At 57.4% G+C, this 25,749-nt stretch overlaps 7 protein-coding genes across 7 annotated transcripts; 4 read left to right on the plus strand and 3 right to left on the minus strand.

The window, feature by feature from the left end:
* Positions 1–997: 997 nt before the first annotated feature.
* Positions 998–3,146, plus strand: QBC33DRAFT_553136 (amidohydrolase 2). Its single transcript, XM_060429371.1, has 10 exons — positions 998–1,230; positions 1,292–1,304; positions 1,385–1,411; positions 1,494–1,559; positions 1,626–1,704; positions 1,763–1,846; positions 1,985–2,103; positions 2,157–2,220; positions 2,292–2,436; positions 2,515–3,146. Exons 1-10 carry the CDS (start codon positions 1,100–1,102, stop codon positions 2,873–2,875), a joined length of 1,089 nt encoding a protein of 362 aa, XP_060278205.1. The 5' UTR covers positions 998–1,099; the 3' UTR covers positions 2,876–3,146.
* A 2,136-nt stretch (positions 3,147–5,282) lies between these two features.
* Positions 5,283–6,693, minus strand: QBC33DRAFT_624044 (thioesterase-like superfamily-domain-containing protein; the record flags this gene model as incomplete). Its single annotated transcript, XM_060432927.1, has 3 exons — positions 6,006–6,693; positions 5,710–5,880; positions 5,283–5,645 (listed from the first exon to the last, which is right to left on the minus strand). Exons 1-3 carry the CDS (start codon positions 6,360–6,362, stop codon positions 5,283–5,285), a joined length of 891 nt encoding a protein of 296 aa, XP_060278206.1. The 5' UTR covers positions 6,363–6,693.
* Positions 6,643–8,143, plus strand: QBC33DRAFT_553144 (LYR family protein). Its single transcript, XM_060429372.1, has 4 exons — positions 6,643–6,818; positions 6,960–7,103; positions 7,210–7,222; positions 7,789–8,143. The coding sequence occupies exons 1-4, from the start codon at positions 6,767–6,769 to the stop codon at positions 7,838–7,840; spliced, it is 261 nt and encodes an 86-aa protein (XP_060278207.1). The 5' UTR covers positions 6,643–6,766; the 3' UTR covers positions 7,841–8,143.
* Positions 8,144–8,189: 46 nt separating this feature from the next.
* On the minus strand, positions 8,190–10,295 carry QBC33DRAFT_519977 (uncharacterized protein; the record flags this gene model as incomplete). The annotated part of the gene is made up of 1 exon (XM_060426322.1): positions 8,190–10,295. One exon carries the CDS (start codon positions 10,293–10,295, stop codon positions 8,190–8,192), a length of 2,106 nt encoding a protein of 701 aa, XP_060278208.1.
* Positions 10,296–13,760: 3,465 nt separating this feature from the next.
* QBC33DRAFT_297008 (glucose-repressible alcohol dehydrogenase transcriptional effector) lies at positions 13,761–16,359 on the plus strand. Its single transcript, XM_060423383.1, has 2 exons — positions 13,761–15,043; positions 15,102–16,359. The coding sequence occupies exons 1-2, from the start codon at positions 13,954–13,956 to the stop codon at positions 16,325–16,327; spliced, it is 2,316 nt and encodes a 771-aa protein (XP_060278209.1). The 5' UTR covers positions 13,761–13,953; the 3' UTR covers positions 16,328–16,359.
* An 840-nt stretch (positions 16,360–17,199) lies between these two features.
* QBC33DRAFT_602390 (uncharacterized protein) lies at positions 17,200–20,518 on the minus strand (the record flags this gene model as incomplete). Its single annotated transcript, XM_060432153.1, has 12 exons — positions 17,200–17,913; positions 18,027–18,091; positions 18,158–18,213; positions 18,281–18,304; positions 18,366–18,542; positions 18,636–18,722; positions 18,794–19,016; positions 19,125–19,356; positions 19,416–19,455; positions 19,539–19,592; positions 19,668–20,270; positions 20,332–20,518. The coding sequence occupies 12 exons, from the start codon at positions 20,516–20,518 to the stop codon at positions 17,493–17,495; spliced, it is 2,169 nt and encodes a 722-aa protein (XP_060278210.1). The 3' UTR covers positions 17,200–17,492.
* Positions 20,519–21,362: 844 nt separating this feature from the next.
* On the plus strand, positions 21,363–23,651 carry QBC33DRAFT_462355 (the record flags this gene model as incomplete). Its single annotated transcript, XM_060425064.1, has 1 exon — positions 21,363–23,651. One exon carries the CDS (start codon positions 21,363–21,365, stop codon positions 23,649–23,651), a length of 2,289 nt encoding a protein of 762 aa, XP_060278211.1.
* Between the last annotated feature and the right edge of the window lie 2,098 nt (positions 23,652–25,749).

Raw genomic sequence — 25,749 nt, forward strand, 5'->3', positions numbered from 1 at the left:
CCCCGCCCCCCCCCCCCCCCGCCCCCCCCCCCCCCCCCCCCCCCGCCCCCCCGCCCCCCCCCCCACCCCCCCGCGGGCCGCGCGAGCAGCTTGCGAGTTCGCTTGTGCTTGATCACGGAAAGATCGGAAGAGAGTTTCCAGCGGACCGGGTCGGAGTACTTTTCATGCGCCCGATCGGCTGCCGTCTTCGTTTCGTGGGGACCTGTGTTGAGAAAGGTAAAAATGACGAAAAGGGTTAAAAAGGGGACGGAATTTTGAGTTTGGAGGTCTGGGGGTCTTTTAGGTCAAAGTGGGCGTGGCGCAGTTGCAAGTCTCACAGGCGGCTGCAAGATGGGCTGGTTACTGGCTTGCGCTAGTGTATCGGGAAAGAACAGCAGACGAAGGGCGGCAACTGCAACAGGAGGGACGTGGGGCGGAGTGCACTGTACTGCACTGTGATCGTCGGTGCTGCAGTGGAGGCTGCCAAGGTGTTTCCACCTGAAGAGGGACGTGACAGGACGGTGCGGAAATTGCCCCGCCGTGGGAACCTCATCTGTACTGTTAGGCCCCACGCAATACCTGTTTTGTCATACTGTAGGTACCTCCCTTGGTACGCATGTACCGCCAAGTTTCGAGTCCCAGCTTGTGGCTCCACCTGCCCAGACGGCAGAGGAATGCTGCGGATCTAGATTTTCAGATTTGGCCTGATCCGCTGACTCAGTGGTGTAAACTCACGTCTGTTAACAGCAATAGCATATTACTGTACCCAACCACCTAGCATTCCAGGAGTGGAGTTGATGCAGTAATTCTAGACTATATTGAGGTGAGCTTGGTCAGCAACAAACTTTTTCTTGGGTTTTATTTTTATTTTTCCATGTCTTGTTTATTTTGGTGCTTGAGCCAGGCCAGTGACAGGGAGTGTGATACTAATGATTATGCAATATGCAGCAGTGTGCTAAGGCTAGCCCATAGGCAATTCCCGTCTCTCCCGGCACCTGTGGCCCCTTTTCGCACGTGACTTGATGGTGCCCGAAAAAAAACCATTGATGTCAGGAGTGAGGGGCTCTCTCAACCAAAAACGTACCTGTAAAGAAGGCATACCTTTTACAAATCGAGGAAAATGCAGATGAAAAATATCGACCGGCTTGAGCTGCCGCCTACGGCGGACATGCATGTCCACTTACGGCAGGCTGAGCTCATGGAGTTGGTAGTTCCCACCGTGAGGAAAGGTGGGGTTGATACGGTCTTTGTGTACGACAGCTCTCTGTGTGATATCCTGAAGAGGAATGGAAATGCTAACCAAGAAGCATAGCATGCCCAATCTTGTACGTAGGGATCCTAGAAACCAAACAAATAGAACCGCCAGCTCTATTCCATCACTACATGCTAACGTATTCGCGCACAGGTGCCTCCCCTTACGTCTGTTGAGAAGGTATGTCTACAGGCAGAGAATGCCGGACCCCAAAGGCATATATGGATATGAGACTAGAAATAAATAACTGACCGTTGCTAAGGTGCTTGAATACCGATCTCAGCTGCACGCCATAACCCAAGATGTTCATTTCCTCATGTCACTCTTCGTCAGTCCCCTTGCTTACCCCTGAATCTCACTCAGATAGGGGTCTGTTCGTCTAACGTCCTCCCAGCTTCATCCCTCCGTCACGCCTGAGGTGATCGCCCAAGCCGCAGCAGCTGGAATCACTGGCGTGAAGATGTACCCTCAAGGCAAGCTTTCCTATTCCCCCTATCTTGCCACAAACACAGCATTAACACGTCATGCTAGGGGTAACAACTAACTCCGAGTCTGGTGTTTCAAATCTTGAGGCCTTCTACACCACATTCGCTGCCATGGAGAAGCATGGGTTAGGTAGGTACACTGCAGCATGCTTTCTGAGTTCTATCTTCCCCCGATCAATCTGTCCCTGGGTCGCCCCTTTACTCGCGAAGGACTCCAGACGTACCCTGAGAGAGGAATGGAAGCTAACAAAGCTATGTGTTTGGACAGTGCTGAACCTCCACGGAGAGGTTCTGGAGTCGCTTGCACCAGCAGACACAACGCTGGAAGAAGCGTTCCTTCCAACCCTCAAGACGCTCCATGAGCGGTTCCCACAGCTGCGCATCGTGGTGTGTATCTTCTGGACTCCACTTTGGGCAATCGCTGACTCTCTCCATCGTAGCTCGAGCATTGTACTACCGCAGCGGCTGTAGAGGCTGTGCGGGCTTGCGGACCTACTGTTGGCGGTATGGCTCGCCGTTCTTGTTTTCGTCTCGCTGGGTGTATAACGAGTGATGCTGATATCAGTGGACTGTAGCGACAATCACTGCCCACCACCTCTACCTCACCTCCCACGAAGCCTGCTGCGACCCCTTCGCCTTCTGCAAGCCGATCCCGAAGAAGCCCACGGACAGAGACGCGCTGGTCCGGGCCGTTGTCAGCGGCGACACCAAGTTCTTCTTGTGAGTCATCCCTCCACCCCAATTCGCCTTCACGAGGCTCGTTAGTAAACCTACTAAATCGTCATCCTCCCCGCTCAGTGGAAGCGATAGCGCCCCGCACCCCATCCAGACCAAGACTTCGGCCGCGCAGGGTAAAGCGCCGGCGGGGGTGTTCACGCAGCCGTTCGCGACGCAGCTCGTCCTACTAGCCCTCGAGGAGGCGATCGAGCGCGGGGCGATCGTGGAGGCGGATGTGACGCAGGAGAAGCTGGAGGGATTCCTCAGCCGGTCTGGGCGGCGGTTCTACAAGCTGCCCGAGGTTTCGGAGAAGGGGAAGATTGTACTAGAGAGGAAGGGGGAGAAGATACCCGCGAGTGTGCTGAGTCAGGATGGGAAGGCTGAGGTTGGGAACTCGAGGGTCGGGGCGGAGGTGTTCAGCTTGAGGTGGGAGGGGGCGTGATGGTTGGCTGGGTTGGAGTTGAAAAGTGTGGACGACGTAAAAAAATGCATGGCTGAATATATACACACTTAGACTTCGGGAGCTCAACTCTGGAGCCGGAAATGGATTTTTGGTGTCTTGGAGCCGCCCCTGATTTAACGTTGTACGGAATATGTATGCATGTACTGCATCCCCAGGGAGGTACCTGCACAGTGCCAATGACAGGGGGAGAACCTCACGGGGAGTATGAGCCAGGTTAAACTTGAGTTGCAAAGCAAACACGCATCATGCAAGCCAGGGATCAGCGATAAGCACTTGCCGGGGAGGCTGTAAACAGTAACCCCATCCCGCCAGTCAGCAGTCTCCAAACCCATCATCAGTTGATCGAAGGAAAGCACGTTATGGATCTGCGCTTTTCTCCGCGGCATTGGATGCCGATCACTACTTTCTTCGGAATAATTCTCCTCGGCCCTGGGACTAAATCCAAATATCACCATCTTCTAGTGCGATGTCGGCCACAACTTGTAAGCATTTGGCGGTCAAGGGAGAAGATGAATCTTGCTTCTCTTGTCGCGAGCGCGGACGAATTAATTTGGGGGGGCATGTGCGTTGTTACAGTCACCGTTTGTAGCAGCTTACTGTGGTAAGCACCTGGCCTGTGGGCCCCATCCATGCAAGTCATGTTCCACTACGCAGGAGGTACAGCATTGTACATAAGATGCGTTCCCTCTACTTTTAGAGCCGCTGTAGCCGCACCCGCAACGCATGGATGCGTACATTGCTTAGGTACATACTTTGCAGTGAAGACCAGAGCCATGTTGCAGCGGTGCGTTGTGATGATAAACATCACGAATCGCAACACGCATAGAATGCAACATCAACCCCACCTCATTGACAACAGATGACTTCGTATGGTGGACAGGCAACCATCACGGCAGGTAAGGTCTCCTCCCCTTCGGCATTTAAGCCCTCCCGAGCTGCCTCATTGGCCAGGCGGGAGGAATCAATTTAGGGCGTCCAAAGGGCGATTGCTCAAGCTCCACCGCCGTTTTCTTGATATGGCCATGGTGCATGCGGGGAATGTCCAAGAAGAGACCAACCACCGCCCGGGGCAGGCAGAGGGACGGATAATCATCGAGCCCTAATCATCATGGGAGGCCAGATCAGGCCAGTCGCGCGGTGTCAAATTTGCACAGACATGCGAAGTAGGTTGCTCTTTACTCTTCTCTCGTTATTATTGTTCGAGCTATTTATTTTTTTTTTTTTGAGGGGCCAAGCGGAGCGACCAGGCTCAAGAAAATATCCCTTCTATGTCACAAGCCACGACTCGCGCCTCGCGCCATGAGGAGCGGTCACAAGTGATGGCAGCTCGGGCGAGGGTCGGCAGAGCTTCGGCATCGACCAGGATATCGATCTTCCTTGCCCAATATGAGAAAGGCTTCATGCGCGTCGACACAATCACAATCACCCGTGCCAATCATCATGCACCGGGTTCTAGAAATCGAACGGGCGATTCCCCCATCTCCAGGGTATTTCCGGTTGGCAGCTACAATCGTGCCAAGGAGTGGCACTGTGTCGACTGCCGAGTCCTTGCCTCGGTCGGACTTGGCCTTGGCGCTCCAGGGGCGTTCCACCGCGTCGATTCATTTCTGGTGTTGTACCATGCCTCATGAGTTCACCTAGGTAGTTCACCGTTGCCAGACCCGGCCAATCGGGCGGTTTCGCCAGACGGATACTTACTTGTTGTCCATCCGAACGCCTTGAAAGGAACCTAGGCCGTGCCGCCCGATCGCCGTTTGCCAATCGGGACCGGCAGTAACTCGCTGGTATCGGCCCCGTCCGCGACGGTTGCCCTGAGTCGCGCGAAAAATTCAAACGTCCTTCTTCAGAACTACGCGCCATCTTGCCACTGCGAAGCCAAGGGCACGCTTGCAATTTGACAGGCTCCGTAATGTTCGAGACTTTGAGTGCCAAGTTACCCACTTGGTGACCCGAAATGCTAGGCTTAACCTCCGTCAAGCTTTGCCTCCGTAGCAATACCATTAAACTATTCGCATAGCGGGGACGTGAACACAGCGCAATCCGTGGCCAGGTGAAGAATAATGTGCCCATGAAGCAAGGTTAGGAAGCCCCGAAACTAGGTTGATGGATGGCGTCAAGAAGATAGCTAGAATGTTTCCTCCTCTATCTGCCTCGTAAGGCTAGCACTTTTCAACTAGAATGAAGGTAAATAGATACGGTAGAACATATGTGACAAAAATATCGCGGTCTTCCCTCACTTTGCCCTCCTCCGTGCTTCCCGTAAGCATATCTCCATTAAGATGACAGGACGCTCATCATAGAAACACCATCCCGTCTATTTCCCTTCACATCCCCTTCGCCCTTTCACCTCCCATCCACCCCCATCCACCTCTCCATCGCTTCCCCGTCACCCCCCCTTAACCCCCCCACCCAAATCTTCCACCGCCCCCTCCCGATCCCACGTCCCCCTCTCAAGCGCCTCCACCTCCCCAATGAGGCCCCAGACTGCCCGCCTCGCGGCCGCAGCCTCGGCCTCCTGCGCCCGCATCGTCTCCGCGAACGCCGCGGCCGCGAAGTCGGGCAGGGGCGCGCGCGCCGCGATGCGGTAGTCGTACACGACGACGTCCTCCTCCAAGCGGGCGGCGGGCCGGCGATGGCGGTGCGAGAGGACCACGCAGTCGAGGGTGATGGCTGTCGGGTCGGCCGGGCCGGGGCCCGAGGGGGGTCGGAGCTTGTGGTAGACGGAGATGGTGTCGGGGTAGACGAGGGGCTGGGACAAGGGGAGAAAAGGGTCAGTAAGTTATAGAGTCGGCGGAAGGGTCGAGTCGACTCACGAATTTGAACTCGGACTTCAATGACCTCATGATCAGCCCCGTCGCCCGCGGCTTCATCAGCTCGGCCCATGCCTCGCGGTGCTCCGGCGCCGCCCGCACGGAAAAGTCGGTTATCCAGTCGACGCGCGCCGACTCGGCGTAGCGGAAGTAGTTGACGTTGTTGACGTGGCCCTACCCATCGCGTCCGCTTTCGTTAGCATACAAGTTCGGCCTCTCTCCCCATCTCCCTCTCTCTTCTCCTCTGCTCCCGACAAACAAACCCCGTGGAAGGGTGCGGTGGTGTGGGGAAAACGTACAAAGGAGTCCATCTCCCCCCACACAACCCTCCGACTATCCCCGGCCCGCCCGCCCCCGCGCGTGAGGAACCCCTCGCTCCCGGCGAGGAGGTGGCGCCACTCGGCCGCCAGGACGGCCAGCACGCGCGCCGCGCGCGACACCTGGTCCGCCGAGCACCCAAACGCCAGGCACCGGCCCACGCGGGCCTGCAGGTCCGAGACCCAGCGCTGCGGCGGCGCGGGGGGCAGAGACTGGCCTGTTGTCGAGGTAGAGGCGGCGGCGGCCGAGGAGAGGTGGAGGCGGGTCGGAGGGGGCCCGGTTCGGAATGTGCCTGAGGGACAGCCCCTGGAGAGCTTTAGGCGTGGGCGGGCGGGCATTGTGGGCGGGCACGGGGGCCGTCGATTTAGCGGGTTAAGGGGCCGTCAATTGGGGGTTTCTCGAGGTCAATTGGACTGGTGATGGACGTCTCGAGCTCCCCGTAGACTTTGTGGTGTCTAGATTGGCGGTAGGGAGAAGCCGAGTTCGAAGTCGTGAAGTGTAGCAAGGTGGTTAATTAAAGCCGCGCCCTCCTCCGCTAACGGCGGGGTCGCGGAAATGGCGTCAGAGCCAAGCAGAAGACCGAGGCAAGCCGGGGTAGGTTGTGGCGCGTCATCTCAAGGAAAAGGACAAACAATCCATCTCCCCAAGTTCCCAATCCTCGCGACAGCGAACTCCACTCGAAGGATAGATGCGATTTGATTCCGCACTACGGTTCCTCTCCCCACGCCCCGCCGATTAAGTTATGCCATCGCCCAACCCGGCGCTACGGAGACAGGTTGTCAGCATCTACAAAGGTCCGCCCGACCCATACACAAGCACAATGAACAGCTTCCAAGTGACCTATTGATCAGAACAACCCCGCGCGCCTCTCCTCCTCTGCCAGTGCAAAGTCAGCGGCTAACCAATCCACCCGGGGCCTCCCGCCCGGTGCACAGAGCTCCTCAACCTCGGCAAGGACTACCCGTTGGGGTTCGACTACTTCCGGACGAGGCTGCACGGCGCCTTCATGGCGAACGCCGGGCTGCGGGACGAGGAGGAGATCCGGAAGGGGATAGCGAGGGCCGAGTTTGTGCGAAAAGGTGCGCGACCTGGCTGACTGGCAATGGCCGATCCTATACTGCCCCGTGGCCCGTCCCCCTTCAAACGCAAGGGGAGAATCGACCGAGCTGACATTTGCAATAACAGAGGTCGAGGCGCTGTAAGTCCGACGATTCTCCTTCCTCTACATTCCCGTTTCGATCCCGACGTTACGAGCCTTCAAATGCACGGCAGAAGAGGGAGCCTGGGTCGCAAGCGAGAGGCTCCCAAGTCTCAATTCCCCAGTAATATCGTGGTTACCAGTGAATGATCAAAAATATCCAATGTTCAATTCTTCTCCTATATGTCGAGCCAGAAAGAAAACCCGGCCAGCTCCAGCTCCGACCCCGCCCTGGTTCCCGAGCAGGTATCTATGTACAGTACATACATACAGGAGGAGCAAGAAGAAAGCGACGCTATGCCTTGCGAGAAGAGGCTCATCGATTTGGCCCGACCTCTGAAAAAAAAACAATCCCATCACTCCAGACCCATATACCCCCCCCGCCCTCTATAATGAAGTTTTACGTGTTGTTGTGTTTCCCCCCCTTTTTTTCGTTTATTTTCCCTCCTTTTATGTCATGATTTGGCCCAGCGGCTGCGAGGGCTGAAAAAAAAAACCCAACCTTCAAGTGTGGCCAGGAAGAACAGTAGCCCGGCTAATGTGCTTCTCTGAATCGAAACGAATAGGTACTATTTGAAGAGATACCGGACGCTGAGGAAGCGGTATGATGTGACATGAAGCTTTTTAGCACAAGCTGGGAGGTCCATGTGGTAGGTGGTAGATGGCAGATGGTTGAACTCGGAGCATCGGGCTCATTCCGATGGGCGCAACAGAGCCCTGGTTTCAGTGGCATGATGAGATCCAAAATCTCCTGGACTCGGGAGTGACTCGGAAGTGGCGTACGGAGTCGGGTTGTCGTGAGGGGGGGTCCGGTTTCGAGGCTGGACATGAGTAAGATTGGGCAGCTGCTGCTGAGTGTAGAATATGTGTAGGATATCTGAGCAGGGAGTGAAGGCCAATAAACACATGGCTATTGTCGAGAACCTCCGGGATTCCCCAAATCGTCCATTTCAGATGACGTTCCGGATCATGACTTCTTCTTGGCCCACCAGGCTCCGACCTCGAGACATTCGCCCCAGCTCGTCCCGTTCTCCTTGACGAGGTCGTTCATCATCTTGCCCAGCCAGCCGTCCCACTCGTCCTGGCTCTTGCCGCTGGCCTCCCGCAGCACCCCCTCCAGGCCCTGTATCTGCTGCACGACCGTCGTCAGCGCCGTCCTCCTCAGCGCCGCCTGCGCCGCCGTCAGCGGCCGGCCGGCGTCGCGTGCCCCCTTGGGTGCCGGCGGCCCCCTGCTCTTGCCCTTGGTCTCGATGTAGCTCTTGCCATCCTTGGTGACGACCCCGCCGACACCCTCGCGCTCCCACCGAGCCTCGGAGAGTGGCACCGCCAGCCGCCGCGATCCTATGCCCGCCAATATCTCAGCTTCCTGGAGGAGCATCGGCCCTATCAGCGTGCACGGCATAGCTGACAGGCCGCGCGCCTCGAGCGCCCGCGACACCCACCCGTTGTATTCGACCAGGAAGTTGTTGAGGGGTGCCGACAACGGCGTGTTGCCCGTCATAATATACGCGCCGAGGCTAGCAGCTGCGGTCTGCTCATCTTCCTCACTGTCGGAGGAGTCGCTGTCGCCGCCACCACCGCCGTCTGTGCCTCCCGCTCCACCTTGGCCCTGGTTGGCCGGCTGGCGGACTTGTTGTCGTGATTCCGGAACGTGGGGCCGTAGCATGCGAATAGTGTGGTCGCTCTCCCAGATCTCGAGAGTCCCACCAGGACTTAGCATGCGGAGATACTCGTCCATGAACGGCTGCTGGAGACCGCTGGAGGTGGCGAGGGACATGTCCTTAACCATGATCAGGTCAAACTCGCCGCTTGCAAAGGGCCAGGGGAGTTTGCGCATATCGTGCTGTACGAATCGCCACCTCATATCACTATCAGGCCGTGCATCGGCCGGAGAGGAGGAAGAGGCCCCTGATGCTCTATTTCCTTCGCGGGCCCCCGCGTTAGAATTATTCCTGCTGCCGGAATTGCCGCCCTGTCCGCCGGCTCCCGCGGCGATGGGCGCGATGTCGATGCCCGCAAAGGAGATGTCCGAGTGGCCGTGCCGCGCGTAGTAACGATGACACATCATGCTCCAGAATCCCGAGCCGCAGCCGACTTCGAGCACCCGCGTAGGCGGCTTGTTTGCGAATTCGGGAGAGCATATTGGGCCGCCGAAGAGCTGGAACAACATAAGAATCCTCAAGCTTTGCCGATGTAGCTCCGCAAGGTCGACGGGTAAGGGATAAGGGAGCGAGGGGTCGGAGATGTAGGTGCGGCCGTTGCGGACGATCAAGGGCTTCGCGGCGGACTCGGCATTCCATGGCGTCTCGCTCGACAGCATGGTGCGGCTGCTCAGCGTGGTGCCTCCCGAATTGCTCGAGACCACGCTGTCGGCACGAGTAGATGGACCGGCACCCGCTGAGGATATCTTGGACATGGGGTTCGGGTCGGCAAACATGGCGGCATGTTGAAACATACGGCGGTCTTGATGCGACGTGGCGGCAGCGGACGCTGTCGCTGACGCCGACGTTGATGCTGAGGTTGACGTATGAAGAGGGTAGGAGAAGGACAGCGGTCGAGCGAGGCGCGGCGATGCCGGGGTTTGTGCCGATGCCGGGCCGGACTCGTTCGTGTTTGTAGCGTTTTCAGTTTCGGTGTCGATACGAGGGGTCGCTGGCAATTGCTTTGTTTGGTAGTATTTGACCAAGGCAGCCACCCGGTCCCGGCGCTGGTGATGCTGATGCTGTTGTTGTTGCTGCGGCTGTTGCTGGTTATTGTGGCTGTGGGGCTGGTTGGGATCGAGAGTAGGGAGGTGGCCGTGTTCAGCAGGCGAGTTTCCCTCGCCTGCCCCACCAGCTGGGTCGTGGCCCTGGAGCTCCTGCGGCAGAAGCGGCAGCGGGATGTCGTGGGTCGGAAGGTTATTCGAACTGCAGCTCGAGGCCCTGGAATGGCCGGGAATCCGCGGTTTTCTCTTGGGTCGGGCACCGGATGTGGAATTGGATCGATTTGGCCGGTCGGGTCGAGGCTTTGGCTTTTGGTGGTAGGTGCTTGGGACAGGAGCCCTGGCGGCGGCGTAGGACCAGGAGTACTCCATTTTAGCTAGGTTCTAGCGGAGTGTCGGCTGAGCAAACCCCCGGCGCCCGGTTGCGCAACTCTGCAGCGCCGCCACAATTCAGGAGAGAGTGACAGTGCAAACTTCCCAGGTTTCTGCGTTTTCTGCCGTGCCGTTCGTCACTCGATGTCAAACAAGGGGGAGGGGGCCCTTGGAAGTTCTCAATGGGATTTTCGCGGGCTCACAGACGTTCCACCTTCTAGAAGCGCGGGGTCTTGTTTCGCCTCCTGGTCGCGTTGATCGCTCCTGTCGTGTTCTCCAGTTGTCTCCAGCGCCTGCTCCTTCCAGTCGGTGAGGCGTCCCGAAAACCGGAAGGGTATCCGAGGATCCAAAAAGCAATGCTATTCGTTTCCTGCTTAGTCCGACCTTCCAGGTAGGTCCTAGGTACCTTCTCTTTCGGTCTGGTCCAGAACCTAGGGCTGCGTCGGCTGGGATGACGGGGATGGCGGGGGAAGCTGTGATGTTAGTCTCTCTGCTTCTGAGGCCGGGTGTTCCCTCGTGCCCCTCTCTTCCAGTTTTCACTTTGCTGGATTTCGTGTGTGTGATGACCCTATCTTCAACCAGATCGTAGTAATATCTCGCCGCCCATTTCTGACATTCCTCGGTCTTCGCATGGCTTGAATAGGTATTTGGCCAAGTCGATCCCGTGCGGCAAGTCGGCCGCAGTTTGTGCTTTCACTCCCTCGCTCACGTTCCCTTCTTTATCTCTTACTGTCGAATGTAGACCCTGTGTCCGTGCTTGCGGGGTGGTGCCTGATGGAGTGTGGTGTGTGAACGGGAGCGCCGACGAGTTGACATGGGGCAGCAGACCAGCTCAAAGCATCAAACGTGGATGACGACGGGTCTTCCTACAATCCCGGGGGAACCAGAGGAGCCAAGAAAATTGGGGGAGGGCTGGGGCGCGCCAGTTCCTATATACACTCTTTAAGAAATATATCTACACTTCTGCAACCAACAGAAACCGATACTTGCGCCCGTCTTGTTGCGGCGGACTCTAAACTAACTAGTGTGTCTCTGGTGTTCCAAGTTCCAAATTCCTGAAGTGGAGGGACCGCCGAAATGCTGGACCATTTCCCCGCATTGACGGCTGGAACCCCCCAGATTGGCCGAGTCGAGGTGTCTCGTGGTCGCTTGATCCGTGGTTCATGGGAATTTCGGCATCGTTCTCCTCCTCCCAGAGGCCGTCTTGCCCACCTGATTGGACAATGCCCGCGCACATTGTAGCCATGATAAGAGTCCATCCATCTGTCCCCAAGATGGATCTGCGCCAGCCCAAGTTCGGCACAGCGGAATCCATATTTTCGCAGGAGACTAACTGTGGTCTTGACCCTTCTTGGGTTCTTTCTTGGATCTTTAGCGTAATCCGGCGAAGGTAGTAGGTTATTCCCTGCGCTGCCATAGGCTGGCGAGACCAATCTGAATCCTGCGCACCAAGACACTCCAAGTGCATGGTCATGCTCCATTCCCAAAACGGAACCGAATTGCGTGGTGAGGGCGCACCGAAGCTATTCTTGTACGATGCAATGTATCATTGGCATGCGTCACCGTTGATCCCCGGAAAGACCAGAAAGAGCAAGCCAGTCCGGGTGCAGTGTGGAGATAGCCTTTGAGGCTGAAGTCGATATCTCTTGGTCCTCCCTCGCCCTAGCCAACGTTTCAGAATGGGACACCGTTTGGGACCGCCCCCTATTCCATGGATGCAATGTATGGACATGCATACATACATAGTACCTACTGTGTAATAGTATGTGTAACGAAGTGCGGCTAAGACTGCCCTGGAAGGGCTTCGTCCGGCTCTGGTTTTATCCGTTGCCAACTCGTAGGTTCTAACGGATGGTGTGCTTCCACTCTCGAGCATCATGCGCCACCCGGCGACAACCAGATAATTGACGAAATCATCAAATTTGGCCGATTCGACGGTGAGCCACACACCAGAGCCCGTCACCACGTCACAGGCGGACCGCCATCAATCAAGAAATGCTTGGTAAATGTTGGTAATGTAGGTACCGTAGTCCCCGTACCCAACAACGATTGATTGATTGCTGCCGTGCAGGCCGGCTATGCAGAGGATGCAAGGGTAGAAGCGAGCGAGCTCGGACCGTTCTTGCCATGTCCAGATCCAGCGCATCCCTTCCTCCTCCCTCATGGCAGCTTGTGGCCGTTGGTTGTGGACAAGTGCTGCTAGATGCTCGAGGACACTCGATGCCCTTGTTCCGCGCCAATCAGCGCTGTGTCTGTCCGCGATGCTGCTCAGCACTGGCTGAATATCAACTCGAATCTTGCGGCTATGTGCGGATCAATAAACCCTTTCCCAGGAACAATACTCGGCAGGCAATATTAGCCGCCAACTGGAATGGCTGCGTGCCCGGGTTAGTGGGATCTCAGGACAATCAATCCACCCAACTTTGCTAGGTATCCAGCCCAGAGAGGAACCTGGAAGATGACTGTTGCTTGGTTTTTGAGAGGAGTCCAGTCACGGGAACTGTGAGGTCCCGCTAGCTAGGTAAAGAAAAGGCAAATGCAATTGCAAGCGAAGCAAACGCTCAATCAGTCACAAACACCCGGCGGAAAGGTCGAACACGAGTGGTATTCCACCTGTACTTTGCGCCTCAAGGTCGCCCTCGAGACCTGTCTTCTTGTGTTGCAGTCCATTGGAGTCAGAAATCAGATATGGATCCTGATATCACCCTGGGCTAATAATTTAGAAAGGGTTCAATTGTTGACGGGCGGGATTCACAGCTCAAGTTATGGCGTCTTGTAGTCAGGACCCGTGACGGAAGTGAAGAGCCAACCGAGATACCTGAGAGAGTCGGGCTGTTATTCAGTGCCCAAACTGAAGTCGGTGAATGTCGCAAGTCTAGGATTAAGTGGCGTCTATTAGTGGCGATTCCCAAACCATAGTATATGCCTATATGGTTTGTGCACAGCTGACCACAAGGCTGAATCACGTGCCGGTTATGTAATCCCAGCCCGCCAGACCTTTGACTCTACCTTTGCATCCCCAACTTGGAGGAAGAGGCCACAACAGACGCCGGACCGGGATTGTTGCAAGACATCAGCCATCACACTTCATATCCTTCACTTCAGTATCCATTGCCAAGCGAAGAGAAAATTATTTTCCAGCAAGAGATCGCGCACATTCATTACTGTGAGCCCCATTACCCAATTGCGAAACCCCGCCAACCTCTTCCCTTCCTTCAATCTCTCTCCTCTACATCTGCTGACCCTTGATCTCGTCCAGGCCAGCCCATAACATAGTAGAAAAGGTCAACCCGCATCCTTCTTGACGTCCACTCTCACGTCGACCTCAACTCCCAACTACTGCCGTCGACCCTTGCTCCTCCGGCACGCCCTAGCTCGAGGACCCAGCCGAGATCTCTCGATAGCGACGACTGCATGGCCTTTTGAAGCTCAACCAGTTGCCGCCCGTCTTGGCTAGCTCCCCCGTACGCTACATCGATGCTGGAAGAAAAGTCTGCTATACTTCATGCACCAGCCCAGTACCTAGCCAGAGATTCTCCTCCAGCGTCGTACATGAGCTCTCGAGCAGCGTCCTAGCCGGCCCCACTCCTTCCCCTCCCGAAACCGCCCCCCCTCCTCTCCCATCAGCGCCGCGACTAGAGATTCCCATGAGACATAGATGGCAGATGGTTACCGATATCCGCAGCAGGCCGTTGGAAACCCTCTATATTCTCAGTACAGCTCCGGCAGCTCCGTCGCGAACGGAATATTTCTAAATTCTCTGCTAAACCACTTCGTTGCCGATCCGCCGTCGCCGTCCAAATCCCCCGTCCCGAGCTCCCCGAGCAAGAACCTGCGGAGCATGTACGGTCAAGGCCACCAGCAGGGGCACAACTCCCGTCTCAATGGCGCGCCGGGTGGTCAGCGGATGCCCATCCTCTATAACTACCAGCAGCAACCATCCCACCAGCACCAAACCCATTCTCAGCACCACCAGGCCATCCCGCAAGACCACTCCGGCCATGGCGCGGGTGGCAACGTGATCGGTCACCATTCTAGCTTTTCCAGCGGCGTCATGTCAAATGCCAGCCCCTTCTCGGCGAACAATCTGCAAAATGGCCATGCGCCACCCTCGAGAGCTGGCCAGGCTCAACAGATAACCGAGCATTGGGCCGAGCAGCTCCGGCTGCGGAAAGAGGCCGAGAGAGCGCACGCGGCCATGACAGAGCAACACCAGCCGCACTACTATGCGCGACTCAAGGCGCCCGAGAACCGGGGAATCGGTGGCTCTGCTCTGACGCCTGGCAATTCGGCGCCCGCTACAGACGGCGACGAGGATAGGAGACGTCCTTGGATTGTCGAGAAGTCGAACAAGCGACAGGACTGGCACAACCTCGACCTCAGCGGCCAGGGCCTGAGGATCTTGTCTCCTGCGCTCTTCAGCTACACCTTCCTGCAAGAGCTCTTCATCGCCTCGAACCGGCTGACCTACCTCCCCGCTGAGATTGGCCAACTGCGACAACTGCGCGTGCTCGAGGCTTCCTTCAACCAGATCTCAGAACTCCCTCCGGAGATCGGCATGTGCACCAACCTCAAGCAGCTGCTCCTCTTCGATAACCACATCCGGGATTTGCCCTACGAGTTGGGATCCCTGCACTACTTGGAAATGCTTGGCATTGACGGAAACCCCCTAAATCCCACCATGAAAGAGGAGATTATGGAGCGCGGGACGAAGAGCTTAGTCAACCTCCTCCGAGAGCAAGCCCCAGGTAATTTGTTTCCGCTTGTTTTAGCTGTGTCCACTTGATACTAACTAACCCTTTTCAGTACCCCTACCGCCGACCCCGCGGAAGCCGATCGTAATCCAAGAAGACGTATCGCCCAACCTGGAGAGGGTCAAGATATTGACGTGGAACATCTTGTGCGACAGGTATGCGACTGCCCAGCTCTACGGATATACGCCGGCAGGCGCTTTGTCCTGGGACTATCGCAAGGAGAGTATTATGCAGGAGATACACGATAGGGATGCGGATATTTTGTGTCTACAAGAGATCGCGACCGACACCTTCCGGGACTTCTTCAGCCCGGACCTCGCTGCATACGACTACAAGGGGATCCACTGGCCAAGGCCAAAGGCCAAGACCATGTCAGAGAAGGATGCTCAGGTTGTTGATGGTTGTGGCATCTTCTACAAAGCTAGCAAGTTCATTCTGCTCGACAAGCAGCTGATCGACTATGCGACTATCGCCATCAACCGTCCGGACATGAAGAACCAGCACGACATCTTCAACCGGGTCATGCCCAAGGACAACATCGGGCTCATCTGCCTGTTCGAGAGCCGGTCGACCGGTGCGCGCATGATCGTCGCCAACACCCATCTGGCGTGGGAGCCCACCCTCGCCGACGTGAAGCTCGTCCAGACTGCCATTCTCATGGAGAATATCACCAGGCTGGCGGAGAAGTATGCTCGCTGGCCGCCGTGCAAGGACAAGAGGATGATACAGCTTCCGTCGGACCCGGAAGACGGAGAGGAGGAGAAGAAGAAGGAGATGCCCGAACCGGCGCCATCCCAAGAGTACAGGAACAACACCGACATACCGCTCTTCGTCTGTGGCGATTATAACTCGACTGCAGATAGCAGTGTGTACGAGTTGCTGTCACAGGGACGGGTAGCGCCGGACCATCCGGAGCTGGCTCCTTTCCAGTACGGCACCTTCACGCGGGACGGCATCGAGCACCCCTTCAGCCTGCGGTCGGCCTACGTGCACCTAAACGGGACGCCCGATGAGCTACCCTTCACCAACTACGTGCCCGGGTTCGCCGAGGTCATCGACTACATCTGGTACTCGACCAACACGCTCGAGGTGGTCGAGCTCCTCGGGCCGCCGGACCGACAGCACCTCAAGCGCGTGCCGGGCTTCCCCAACTACCACTTCCCTGCGGACCACATCCAGATCATGGCCGAGTTTGTCATCAAGGCCCGCAAGGACAAAAAGGCGATTACAGAGCCGGATTTTGGATCAGGTAGTGGCGGCGGCGACCGGAGAGGCTAGGGAAGGGAATTGTCGCCTCCTTAGTCCCCCGGCCCCCCGCCCCCCGCCCCCCTCTCACCCTTCCCCTCCCTTCAATCCCCTCCCGAGGGGAGCTCATCTCGGTCATCTTCAATGTGGGCTGGTTGGTTTTACGTGTGCGTTCGTCCGGCGGCTTGGCACTGGTGTTCTGGAATTTTTGAATGCACAAAACGGTGTTTTCTCTCTCTCTCTCTTTTTTCTTTTAAGGGGACACTTGATCGATGCGGACGTTTTTCTGGGCCCCAAGCAAAGACGGCGAAGGATGCGTCGAGAGATGGGAGGAATCTGGCGCAAGAGAACAAACGAAGTACACTACACAAAACAACACCCACCCGCCTACCCACCCACCCCCTGACTAGTTCCGATTCTCAAATATCTTCCGTCTCTCGCTCTCTATGTCTCTCTCTGCCCCTGTCTCTCTCCCAGTCTCTGCTTCATGGACTATTCGACAAAGGGAGTCTGCCCATGGCAGACCATGTAGGAATATATGCCGTCTCTGTTTGGTTGTTTTTTTTGCCTCCCTGTCTCTTCTTCTCTCTGTGTCTGTCTCCCTCACTCGCTCGCTTGCCCACACTGCCTCTCGCTATAATTGTTTCTGCTGTTCCGATCCAGGGGCTGAAGGAGAGAAGGTAGCGTCACGTGGGGGGAGGGAGGGAGGCACGTGCAAAGGGGGGGGTGGGAGCTGATAGGGGAGCTGAGGGGTTATATGGATCGCATCAACAAGGAGCCAAGGGAGACCGGGGTTGTTGTATCGATGGTTTCTGATCAGGGAAAACCTTTCTGGATGGACCGAGTGGAAGGAAGGGGAACCTGGAAGCGGATCGATAGGCTTTTGTTTTTCTCCTTTTCCTCTATCGCCTTATCCGGGTTTTCGTTCTTTTTTTTGTTATCTGCCCGCAGTTCCTTTTCTTTCTTGCTTTATGGTCGGTACTGTATTTTGACTAGAAGATTATTCTACGAAGGCTAGCTAGAACCATGAATCTGCCTGCCTTTGCCTGACCTTGCCCCTGCTTAAATACGTATGTGCATGTGTGCGTGTGTGTGTGTGCCGCGTGTATATCTCCATTTTTGTGCCATTCGGCGTAGACTTACAAGCTACCGGGTAGCAACAGAACCGCCATTTCAGCTCCGTTCAAAACCCACCCCCTCAGGCATGCAGCGTGTCAACCGACTCGGCATCCGAATCCCCCCTTCCACCACCGACAAAACCATCTCCAAACACGCCCTCGTCCTCCCGACGACCAGCAGCAGTCCCCAACCCCTTATCATCCCCACCCCCTTCTCCCGCCCCACCTCCCCCTCCCGTGCTCCCCCAGATCATGTCCACGTACAAGCTCGGCTTCTCCTCCCCGCGGCGGCCGAGTAGGTACCGGCGGGCAAACCAGGGCAGGTAGGTGCCGAGTTGGTAGCGGACGTGGGCGCGCTTGGGGACGGCAAAGACGAGGTCCAGGTCCTCGAGCGAGCGGCGCTTGGTCTCCTCCACCAGGGCGAAGACGAGGGCCAGGGCGACGAGGTTGAGGCCCGAGAAGAGGGCGAGGGTGCCGCCGTTGTGGAGGTGGGAGATGATGCTTTGTTTTGGTTTTTTTGGTTAGTCTTTTGTGGGGGGGGGGAGGGGGGACTGGTTATTTTGGGGTGGCAGGGTAAGAGGAGGAGGATGGGGAGGAGGTGGGGGATAACTTACGTTGGGAAACAGATGGATAGGAGGCCGGCGAAGAAGAGGTTGACTGCGATGGCGAATGCGCAGCCCTGGAGGGGATGGGATGAGCAAATGCCAGGGGTCAAGGGGACAAGTGGTTCAAGGGTATGGCTCACAGATTCGCGATGGGACAAGGGGAAGCTCTCGGATGCGAGGGTGAAAGGAATGGGTCCTAGTTAAACAAGGTCCAGGTTAGCAAGAGCCGTTGGAGCGAAAACGGGTGATTTGTATACCTAAACCAGGAGAGTACGCCGCCGCAAAAACTAGAAAGTAAGAACCGTCAGGACAAGGCATCAGGGGTATTCAGCCCACACCTAGACTCACGGAACAGCCACATGGCCACTATGCCGGTCCGGACGCCCTTGTCGGTAATGCGGAACGACAGGGCGGCAGCAGCCAGGAAGACAGCCATGAAAGGCAGGGTGATGGTCAGCCACTTTCGCCGGCCCAGAGTGTCGATGGTCCGTATTGCGGGGAGGCAAAAGAAGAAGTTGATGGCCCCTAATAAGGCAAAGCAGCCCAACGTCAGACATGTCAACTGGTCGATGCCGCCCGGGGGTGGGGTGGGGATGGAGGGTGGGAGGGTTAGCCTACCGAATCCGAAGCTGAATTCCATTGCTTTGGTCGTAGTTGCGCCTCCATACAGAAACACTGTTCCCGAGTAGAAGGCCAGGATGTTGACTAGCAGCCCGAGTTAGAAACAGAAACCGACAGTATTGGGCAGCGTTGGGCGTGACAGAGAAGTAACTCACTTCCGCAGAGCTGCTGGGCGAGGTTGACGGTGGCGCTGCTGATGAGCGCGTTGCGTAATCTCCGCACTCTGAAGAGTTGTTTGTACTGGCGCAAGTACCCAGCCAGTCTATAGAGGACACTTTGGGAAGCGAGTCGCTCTGGATGGTCGAGGTCGTCGGCACCCAGGTAATACTCCTGCTCGATGGACTTGTAGACGAGATAGACATCTCTTAGTGCTTGGAGCTGAGGCAGAGCCAGATACTTGTTAGCATTGGCTCGAGTAGCTAACCGATGGAGCCCACAGCCTCTCGAAAAGTCAGACGCTCCCAAATCGACAAGGGCCATTCATACTTCTGTTTTCCGCAACCTCCGCAAGATCTTGTATGCCTTCGCCGGGTTGTAATTAAGAGATCTTGGCCGCATGTAGTATCGTGGCGACTCGGGGCAGAAGTACAGGCCCGCGAGCAGCATCAATGAAGGCACCATGGGGGCACCCAAGATCAACCTCACCGTCGTCGAGTCGCTTTTCGCGCTGGTGAAGATGAGGTTGAAAACGAATCCGATCATCATCCCGAACGCCACCCTAACCTGAAAGTCAGCAGAGGAAACAGCCTGGGAGGGAAATGGAGGGGCATAACGGACCAGAGCTGCCAGGCAAGTATGCTTGTGCCTCTCCAGAAGCCTACCAAGAAGATGGGCGCAGTTAGTGGCAATGTTCCAGCTGAAGAGGTCACCGCATCGGGTTAATTCCCGTCATTAACTCACCTAGAGAAGTCTCACCCGCCAAGATTGGTGTACTAACGGCCTTTATTCCCATGCCTAGAAAAACAACGAGGGTTAGTATCCCAGGCAGGAGTCGGAAGACACCATTTGCGTGTGTGTGTGTGTACTGACCCACGCCGTTTATCACCCTCACGCCGAAAAGTTCATACCAGTGATGCACAAACACGACGCCCAAGGAGCTCGAAAAGATCAGCACCGCCGCGATGGCCATGGCACCCCTGCGGCCGAAGAGGTCGTTGATGGGCAGGGCAAGGGGGCATCCCAGTGCGGCGGCGAACAGGAAGGGCGACGCGTTGGCGGCGCCGAGCTTCCACTCGTCGAAGGCGCTGACGTCGAGGGCCGTGTCGGAGCCGCTGTCGGAGCCGCCGCCGTCAGGTAGGCCGAAGACGTGGGCATACAGCGACGCGCCGTTGATGCTGCTCTGGACGTGGCCCTGGAGGAAGGCGGCCAGCGATACGGTCAGAATCACGATGAGCATGCCGCCCTCTAGCAGGCTGTCCCTCTCGGCCTTGAGCGCCCGCTTCTCGTTGGCGGTCAGCTGGACGGGCAGGTCACGCCCGGCGTCGGGGACGGTGCTCCGGGCAACTTCGTCGTAGGTCCGGATGTCCTTGGCGACACGGGCTGCCCGGAGAATTCTCTCCGTATCGACGTCGGGGAGACATGCCTGCGAGAAGTGCCGCACGTCGGCGACCAGGTCCTCGTCTGTGAGATGCGCTGCCGGGGAATGTTAGTCGACGACTGGGGGTTGGAAAAAAATAGAGAGACGGCGGGCTACCCAAGGGGTTCTCGATAATGGCCCTGTCGTTGTTCTGTCGGCGCCGGACCTGGGCGTGGAGCCTGTCAGGGCCGGTCACGCTAAGCGGCCGTTCGGCGAGCTCCACATTTGCAGCCCACCGGCTCTGTTGCCGGCCGGCAGAGGTGGGGAACGGGGGGGACCTGAAAACCGGCTGAGGGTTTGACATGTTGCATTTTTCAAGTGAAACATAGCCAAACAGATTTCTGGGGCTGGGAAGAACTAAAGAGGGACTGTCTTATCTAACACGGCCAAAAGTCGTACATAAGAGCCGCCGCATTGGAGACCGACTGCCGGTGAGCAAAAAGGTGGCTGTACGTCGATTGTACACCCATAAGAGACTCCCACCCGAGATGAGTAGTAAGCCCAGGCTATAGTGGCTCAGAAGAAACAAGAGCGTGATACACAAAAGCAAGGACCTGCGGGCTGTGCCGTGGCCTTGGTTGCTCGCCCTGGACGAGTGGTTGTCCAATTGCTGTCTTGCCTCTCCCATCCTCCCCCAAGCGAGGCAGATCTTTACTATTTTCAGATGCTGAACACCTACCATGTTGCCGTGACACAGCTGCCCCGGACTCAGGAGCGGGGCAACCAAAAGAGCCACAAGGCTTCGTATACCGTAATGCAGTCAATACTGCAACCATTGCAACCTGACAAGGATCGCGAAAAGGGTGCCGATTCCCAGGCAGCAGTTCCGTGTGGGTGGGGATAGTGGCAGCCTTGCAATGATAGATTACCTGCTCCCTCATTCGAAGCCGGTGGGCGGGCACGGCGGGACCAGCTGCCATGCGAGCTGATCAACAATCCGTCCCCGTGGCTGCACCGCCTCCTCCACAACCCACCCCTAACCCTCGGTTATCTCCCTGTGTGTCGGTTACCTCCCTGTGTGCCTGTTTCTATCGTCATCGGTCCAGTCATTGACATGCCCCACCATTTCATAACTTCAGACGGGGGGGTCCCTTCCATCTGAGCTGCTTCTGCCGAGTTCCCAAAACCCACTCCAACCCTTACACAAGATGGACCCGTTATCGATACCGGCCAGCATCATAGGCATTGCTGCCTTCTGCGGCAAGTTCGTGCACGCCGCCGCCCAGTTCGTCAACGACGCGCGAGAGGTTCCCGAGGTGATCACCGAGTTCTACGAGAACACCCGCAACCTGCAGACGTCCCTGCTGAACCTCGGCCACGTCCTCAAGCAGAGGCCCGGTCCGCGGCCCTTCGAGCGCGACCACTACCAGAACATCTTCCAGATCGCCCAGTCGTGCCAGGCCGCCCTCGAGAGACTGGACAGCAAGCTACCCGACGTGCCGGATGACCCCAGCTCGTTCGCCAAGGCCCGGATGAACATGGCCATGTCCCTGAAATCCAACACCATCCAGCAGACCATGGTCCACATCGGCTCCTACACCCAGGTGCTCCAGCTGAGCCTCATCACCCTGTCGCTCGGCACACTCTGGGGCACGCAGAAGTCGCAGGAGAGGGTCACCGCCGAGGTCCGCAACCTCAAAGACAGCATCCGCTCGGCGAACCTATTGGCCCTTCCAGGACAAGGCACGGCCGCCCAGTCCCGGCTGACCGAGATGGAAGACGACGTCGCCGACGCCAACATGACCGTGAAGCGTGAGATACAGGCGTGGAGGCTAACGGTCGAGGACGTTGCCGCCGCCGTCTCCCTCCACGACCCCGACGACCTCTCTCTCGACGGGAGGTCGCTCCGGCCCGACGTCCTCTCCCTCGACGACCGGTCGTTGTCGCACCACCGCGGCATCCCCTCCAACATTGGCATCGACATGGCTCTGGACGCCGAGACAAGGACATTCGACCCCGAGCCCGAGGTCGTCGACTGCCCCAGCCTCGACATCCTGCAGCACCAGCTCGAGCAGAACCAGAAGATGGTCCTCCTGCTCGTCAAGAGCGACATCTTCCTCAAGGCCTCGTTCTACCAGCGCAAGGCCATCCGATGGAAGGAGAAGCTGGCCGAGGTGCACATGGTCCCCTTCGACTATCGTGAGCGAGTAGACATGAACGAGTTCCTGGCGGATATCCTGCTGGGGAGCGAAACCAAGGAGAGCAGGAGGGAAGGGCGGGAGATCCTTGAGGCCCTGCTTGCCGAGGAGTGCAGCCGAGAGAGGGAGGCCAGGGACCAGGACCGGAGATGCCGTCTATACCACAAGCTGGGCAACGTCTACATGGCCGTCGAGGGCGACGTGAAGCAGGCGATCAAGATGCTCAACCGCGCGTTCGAGGGCCGACGCCAGATCGTCCCGATGCCCGTCAACCTCGTCATCGAGTCCGGCGAGTTGCTGGTCAGGGCCCTGCAGCTGGACCAGGCCTTCGACGAGGCCCGCGGATACATGGAGTGGATCCGCCAGACGCTGCGGCCCAAGACGGTGCCCGAGCCGGTCTCGTCGCCGTCCGACCTCGCGTTCGGGTGGTGCAAGGAGAGGGGCTTCGACGTCAACGTCCCGGGCTTCTCCTTCGACGAGTGCGACCCGACCCGCGGCACCTCACCCCTCCACCTGGCCGTCAAGGAGGAGAACACGGCCGTGCTGCGCCAGATGGTCGACCAGGTCGCCAACTTCGAGCGACCCGACGATGCCGACGGCGCGACGCCGCTCCTCCTCGCCGCGGGCACGCGCAACACCGAGACGACGGCCCTGCTGCTGGACCACGGCGCGCGCGCCGACGCGCGCGACCGCGGCGGCAAGACGCCGCTGCACCGGTGCAGCCAGGCCAAGGGCGGCGGCGTCAAGGTGGCGGGCCAGCTGCTCGCGAGCCGGCCGGACCTGCTCAACAGCCCCGACGGGTCCGGCCGCACCGCGCTGTTCATGGCGGCCGAGAACGGCAACGCCAAGCTGACGCTCGCCCTCCTGTCCCGCGGCGCGGGGCCGGACCTGCCCGAGCATCACGGCCGAACGGCGCTGTACCGCGTCTGCGAGCGCGCCGACGACGCCATGGCACGCGCGCTGCTCGAGCACGGCGCCAACCCCAATGCGAGGGGTCCGGGTTTGCGCACCCCTCTCCTGGCGGCCATCGACGCGGTGGCGCTGATCTCCGACAAGGTGGCCGTGGTGCGCGCGCTGCTGGAGCGCGGCGCGGACCCGGCCGCCGCCGACGCCGACGGGGTCAACGCCTTCGGCGCCGTGGGCAAGGCCGGGTTCTCGACAGAGATTAGGCGCCTGCTGCAGCAGGCCAGCGCCGACCGCCGCCGCTCCAGCACCTGTTCCGCTGCGTCGGGCGCCAGCCGCGGGTCGAGTAATAGTAGCCTCGATTCGAAGCCGCCTAGGACCCGGCGGCGGTTCTGATGTGGGGGTTTCCCAGTTTCGGTTTTTATTTCTGCCTTTGCTGCGGACTCCCGCGCAGCTGGCGGCGGTTCAAGTGTGTGTATGGAATTACGGGATGTGGTTCTAAATTGATATTAGGATGTGTCATGACATGGAAAGGCGTATTGGTTTTTGATCTGGAGACTGGTTGTCAGCATCCGTGAGGAAACAGATCGGCGTCGGAAATCATGGGAAACTATGGGAAACTTGATATCCAGGAACGAATGACTGATGGGATTGCCGGGTTTGAGAGAGAAAATGATGCCGTATGTAAGGCTGGAGCATATGGATCAAGCCTTGGGAAGTTAGTCGGCAATGGGAGGTGATATATCAGTGGCCTCCTCGTCAGAACGAGAGGCGATTATGAGACCTGTTGCGAGGCCAAGTCCAATCCTGGAGAAACATGTCGGCGAGGACGCCTGGAGACTCTTCTCCAGTAAATAGATAGACAAGAGGCTCTTCGCAACGGCAGTAGACGTCCGGGCAAAGCGTTCCCATGCCAGATGTAGGGCCTCGCTGTATTTATCGCTGGCGATAGTGCCTTGGGCATTGTCAGCTTCTGCGTACCCAAATCCAACGCCAGGCTCGAGAAGCGGGGGCAACCTGGGGCGGTGAATTTACGCAAGGAGGCAGTTCTTATCCTAGACTGCCTTGTTGGCGGCTTGGCTGAGGAGGCTCAGGGAGTTCCTACCTATCATGAGTGCAGGTGATATCGGGCCGGACAGGGGACCAAAGAGTGCGGAGGAAGAGTAGAGACCTGGCTCACGTGATTCCCTCACTCGCCGCCAGCATTCCAGTGCCCATAGAGAGTATAGGCAGGATGCTTCACGACATTGGCACTCTCCTTACCACTTGATATCAGAGACCCTGCCATCCACAACCTCCTTGACCGGGTATAGCATCGCCCCAAACAACATGACTTTCCTCTTGTTCCTCCCCTGCCCATCCCGCCATCCCTGTCGTACTCCCTCTCGCTGTCGGTGTAGTGGCAGGCCGATGAGCGCGTTTCCTGGACTCGTGTCAAAGTCGTACACGCGGCCCCGTCGATCGGACAGGATGGAGCACACGTCCGCGATGCCGCCGATGTTCTCTCAGCCCCGTCACCGTCTGCCTCTGGAATCGAGGGATCTGATGTCAAAGACGTTCCCCTTGTTGAGCAAGGGCATCGCCATCACAGTCAAGGTTGATCAGTGCTCAAGGGGTCTTGAGAGTGGAGTCAGTTGAATCTCTATATTTGAACTGTGTAGATTGCCAGATATTTGTTGAAGATGAACCGTCCAGTCGAGCAGGAATCTACACGTGTAAAGCGAGCAGCAAGATATATCTGACCGATCTCAGCCAACTAGCCAGTGCGTATTATATCACTTGGAATCCCAGACGGCTGATGTGATGGTGTCGCAAGCACACAGAACGAGGGGATTCTGGGGATGAGTGGGAGACGGAAAACATGGGAGACAAAAGTGAGAAATAGGGAGCCCAACGGTAATTCTGCTACCGAGGCTTGTCGTCGAGCAGTGGTCTGGTATTGCAGTGATTTCTTGTGGCACGAACAAGCTTGACTCGTCTCTGGTCTTGGCCTTCAAAAACCTTGGTCGTTCGGGGGCAATTCCAGGCTTGCTTGGCGACCCATGCAGATTCTGACCTCTCCCTTCAGCCTTTCGTACTTTATGAAGCGGTGTTTAATCTTGCCACGATGATCCCAATTAATACCCTTCAGCGGATACGAAACTCCGATATCTCCCAGTGTCGGCCACCGGAGGGCTCGGACATCGATAATCCGGACAAACCGGCAACATTGCGTTGCGGCTCAAACGAAGTAATGCGAGTGCGCTAATTATATGCCTGACGCAGGCCGAGCATATTGTCATTTACGGGTTAACGTGACCAAACTGCACGTGGAATCAGGCGAGCGAATGGGGCTCCTATTTTGCCACAACCCCAATGCGGATGCGGTTACATCTTGGGCGGTCCAAGGTCAAAAGCGTCGTCTGGTGCTGGATTGAAAGCTTCAATTGATGGTCACCCAGCTCCAAGAACAGATTGCAGTGATATTTGGAATTATCCAGTGACGCGTTCAGTA

Source organism: Phialemonium atrogriseum, assembly GCF_030411735.1.
Source record: "Phialemonium atrogriseum strain 8032-3 unplaced genomic scaffold QBC33scaffold_49, whole genome shotgun sequence".
In the NCBI taxonomy this organism is placed as follows: Eukaryota; Fungi; Ascomycota; class Sordariomycetes; order Cephalothecales; family Cephalothecaceae; genus Phialemonium; species Phialemonium atrogriseum.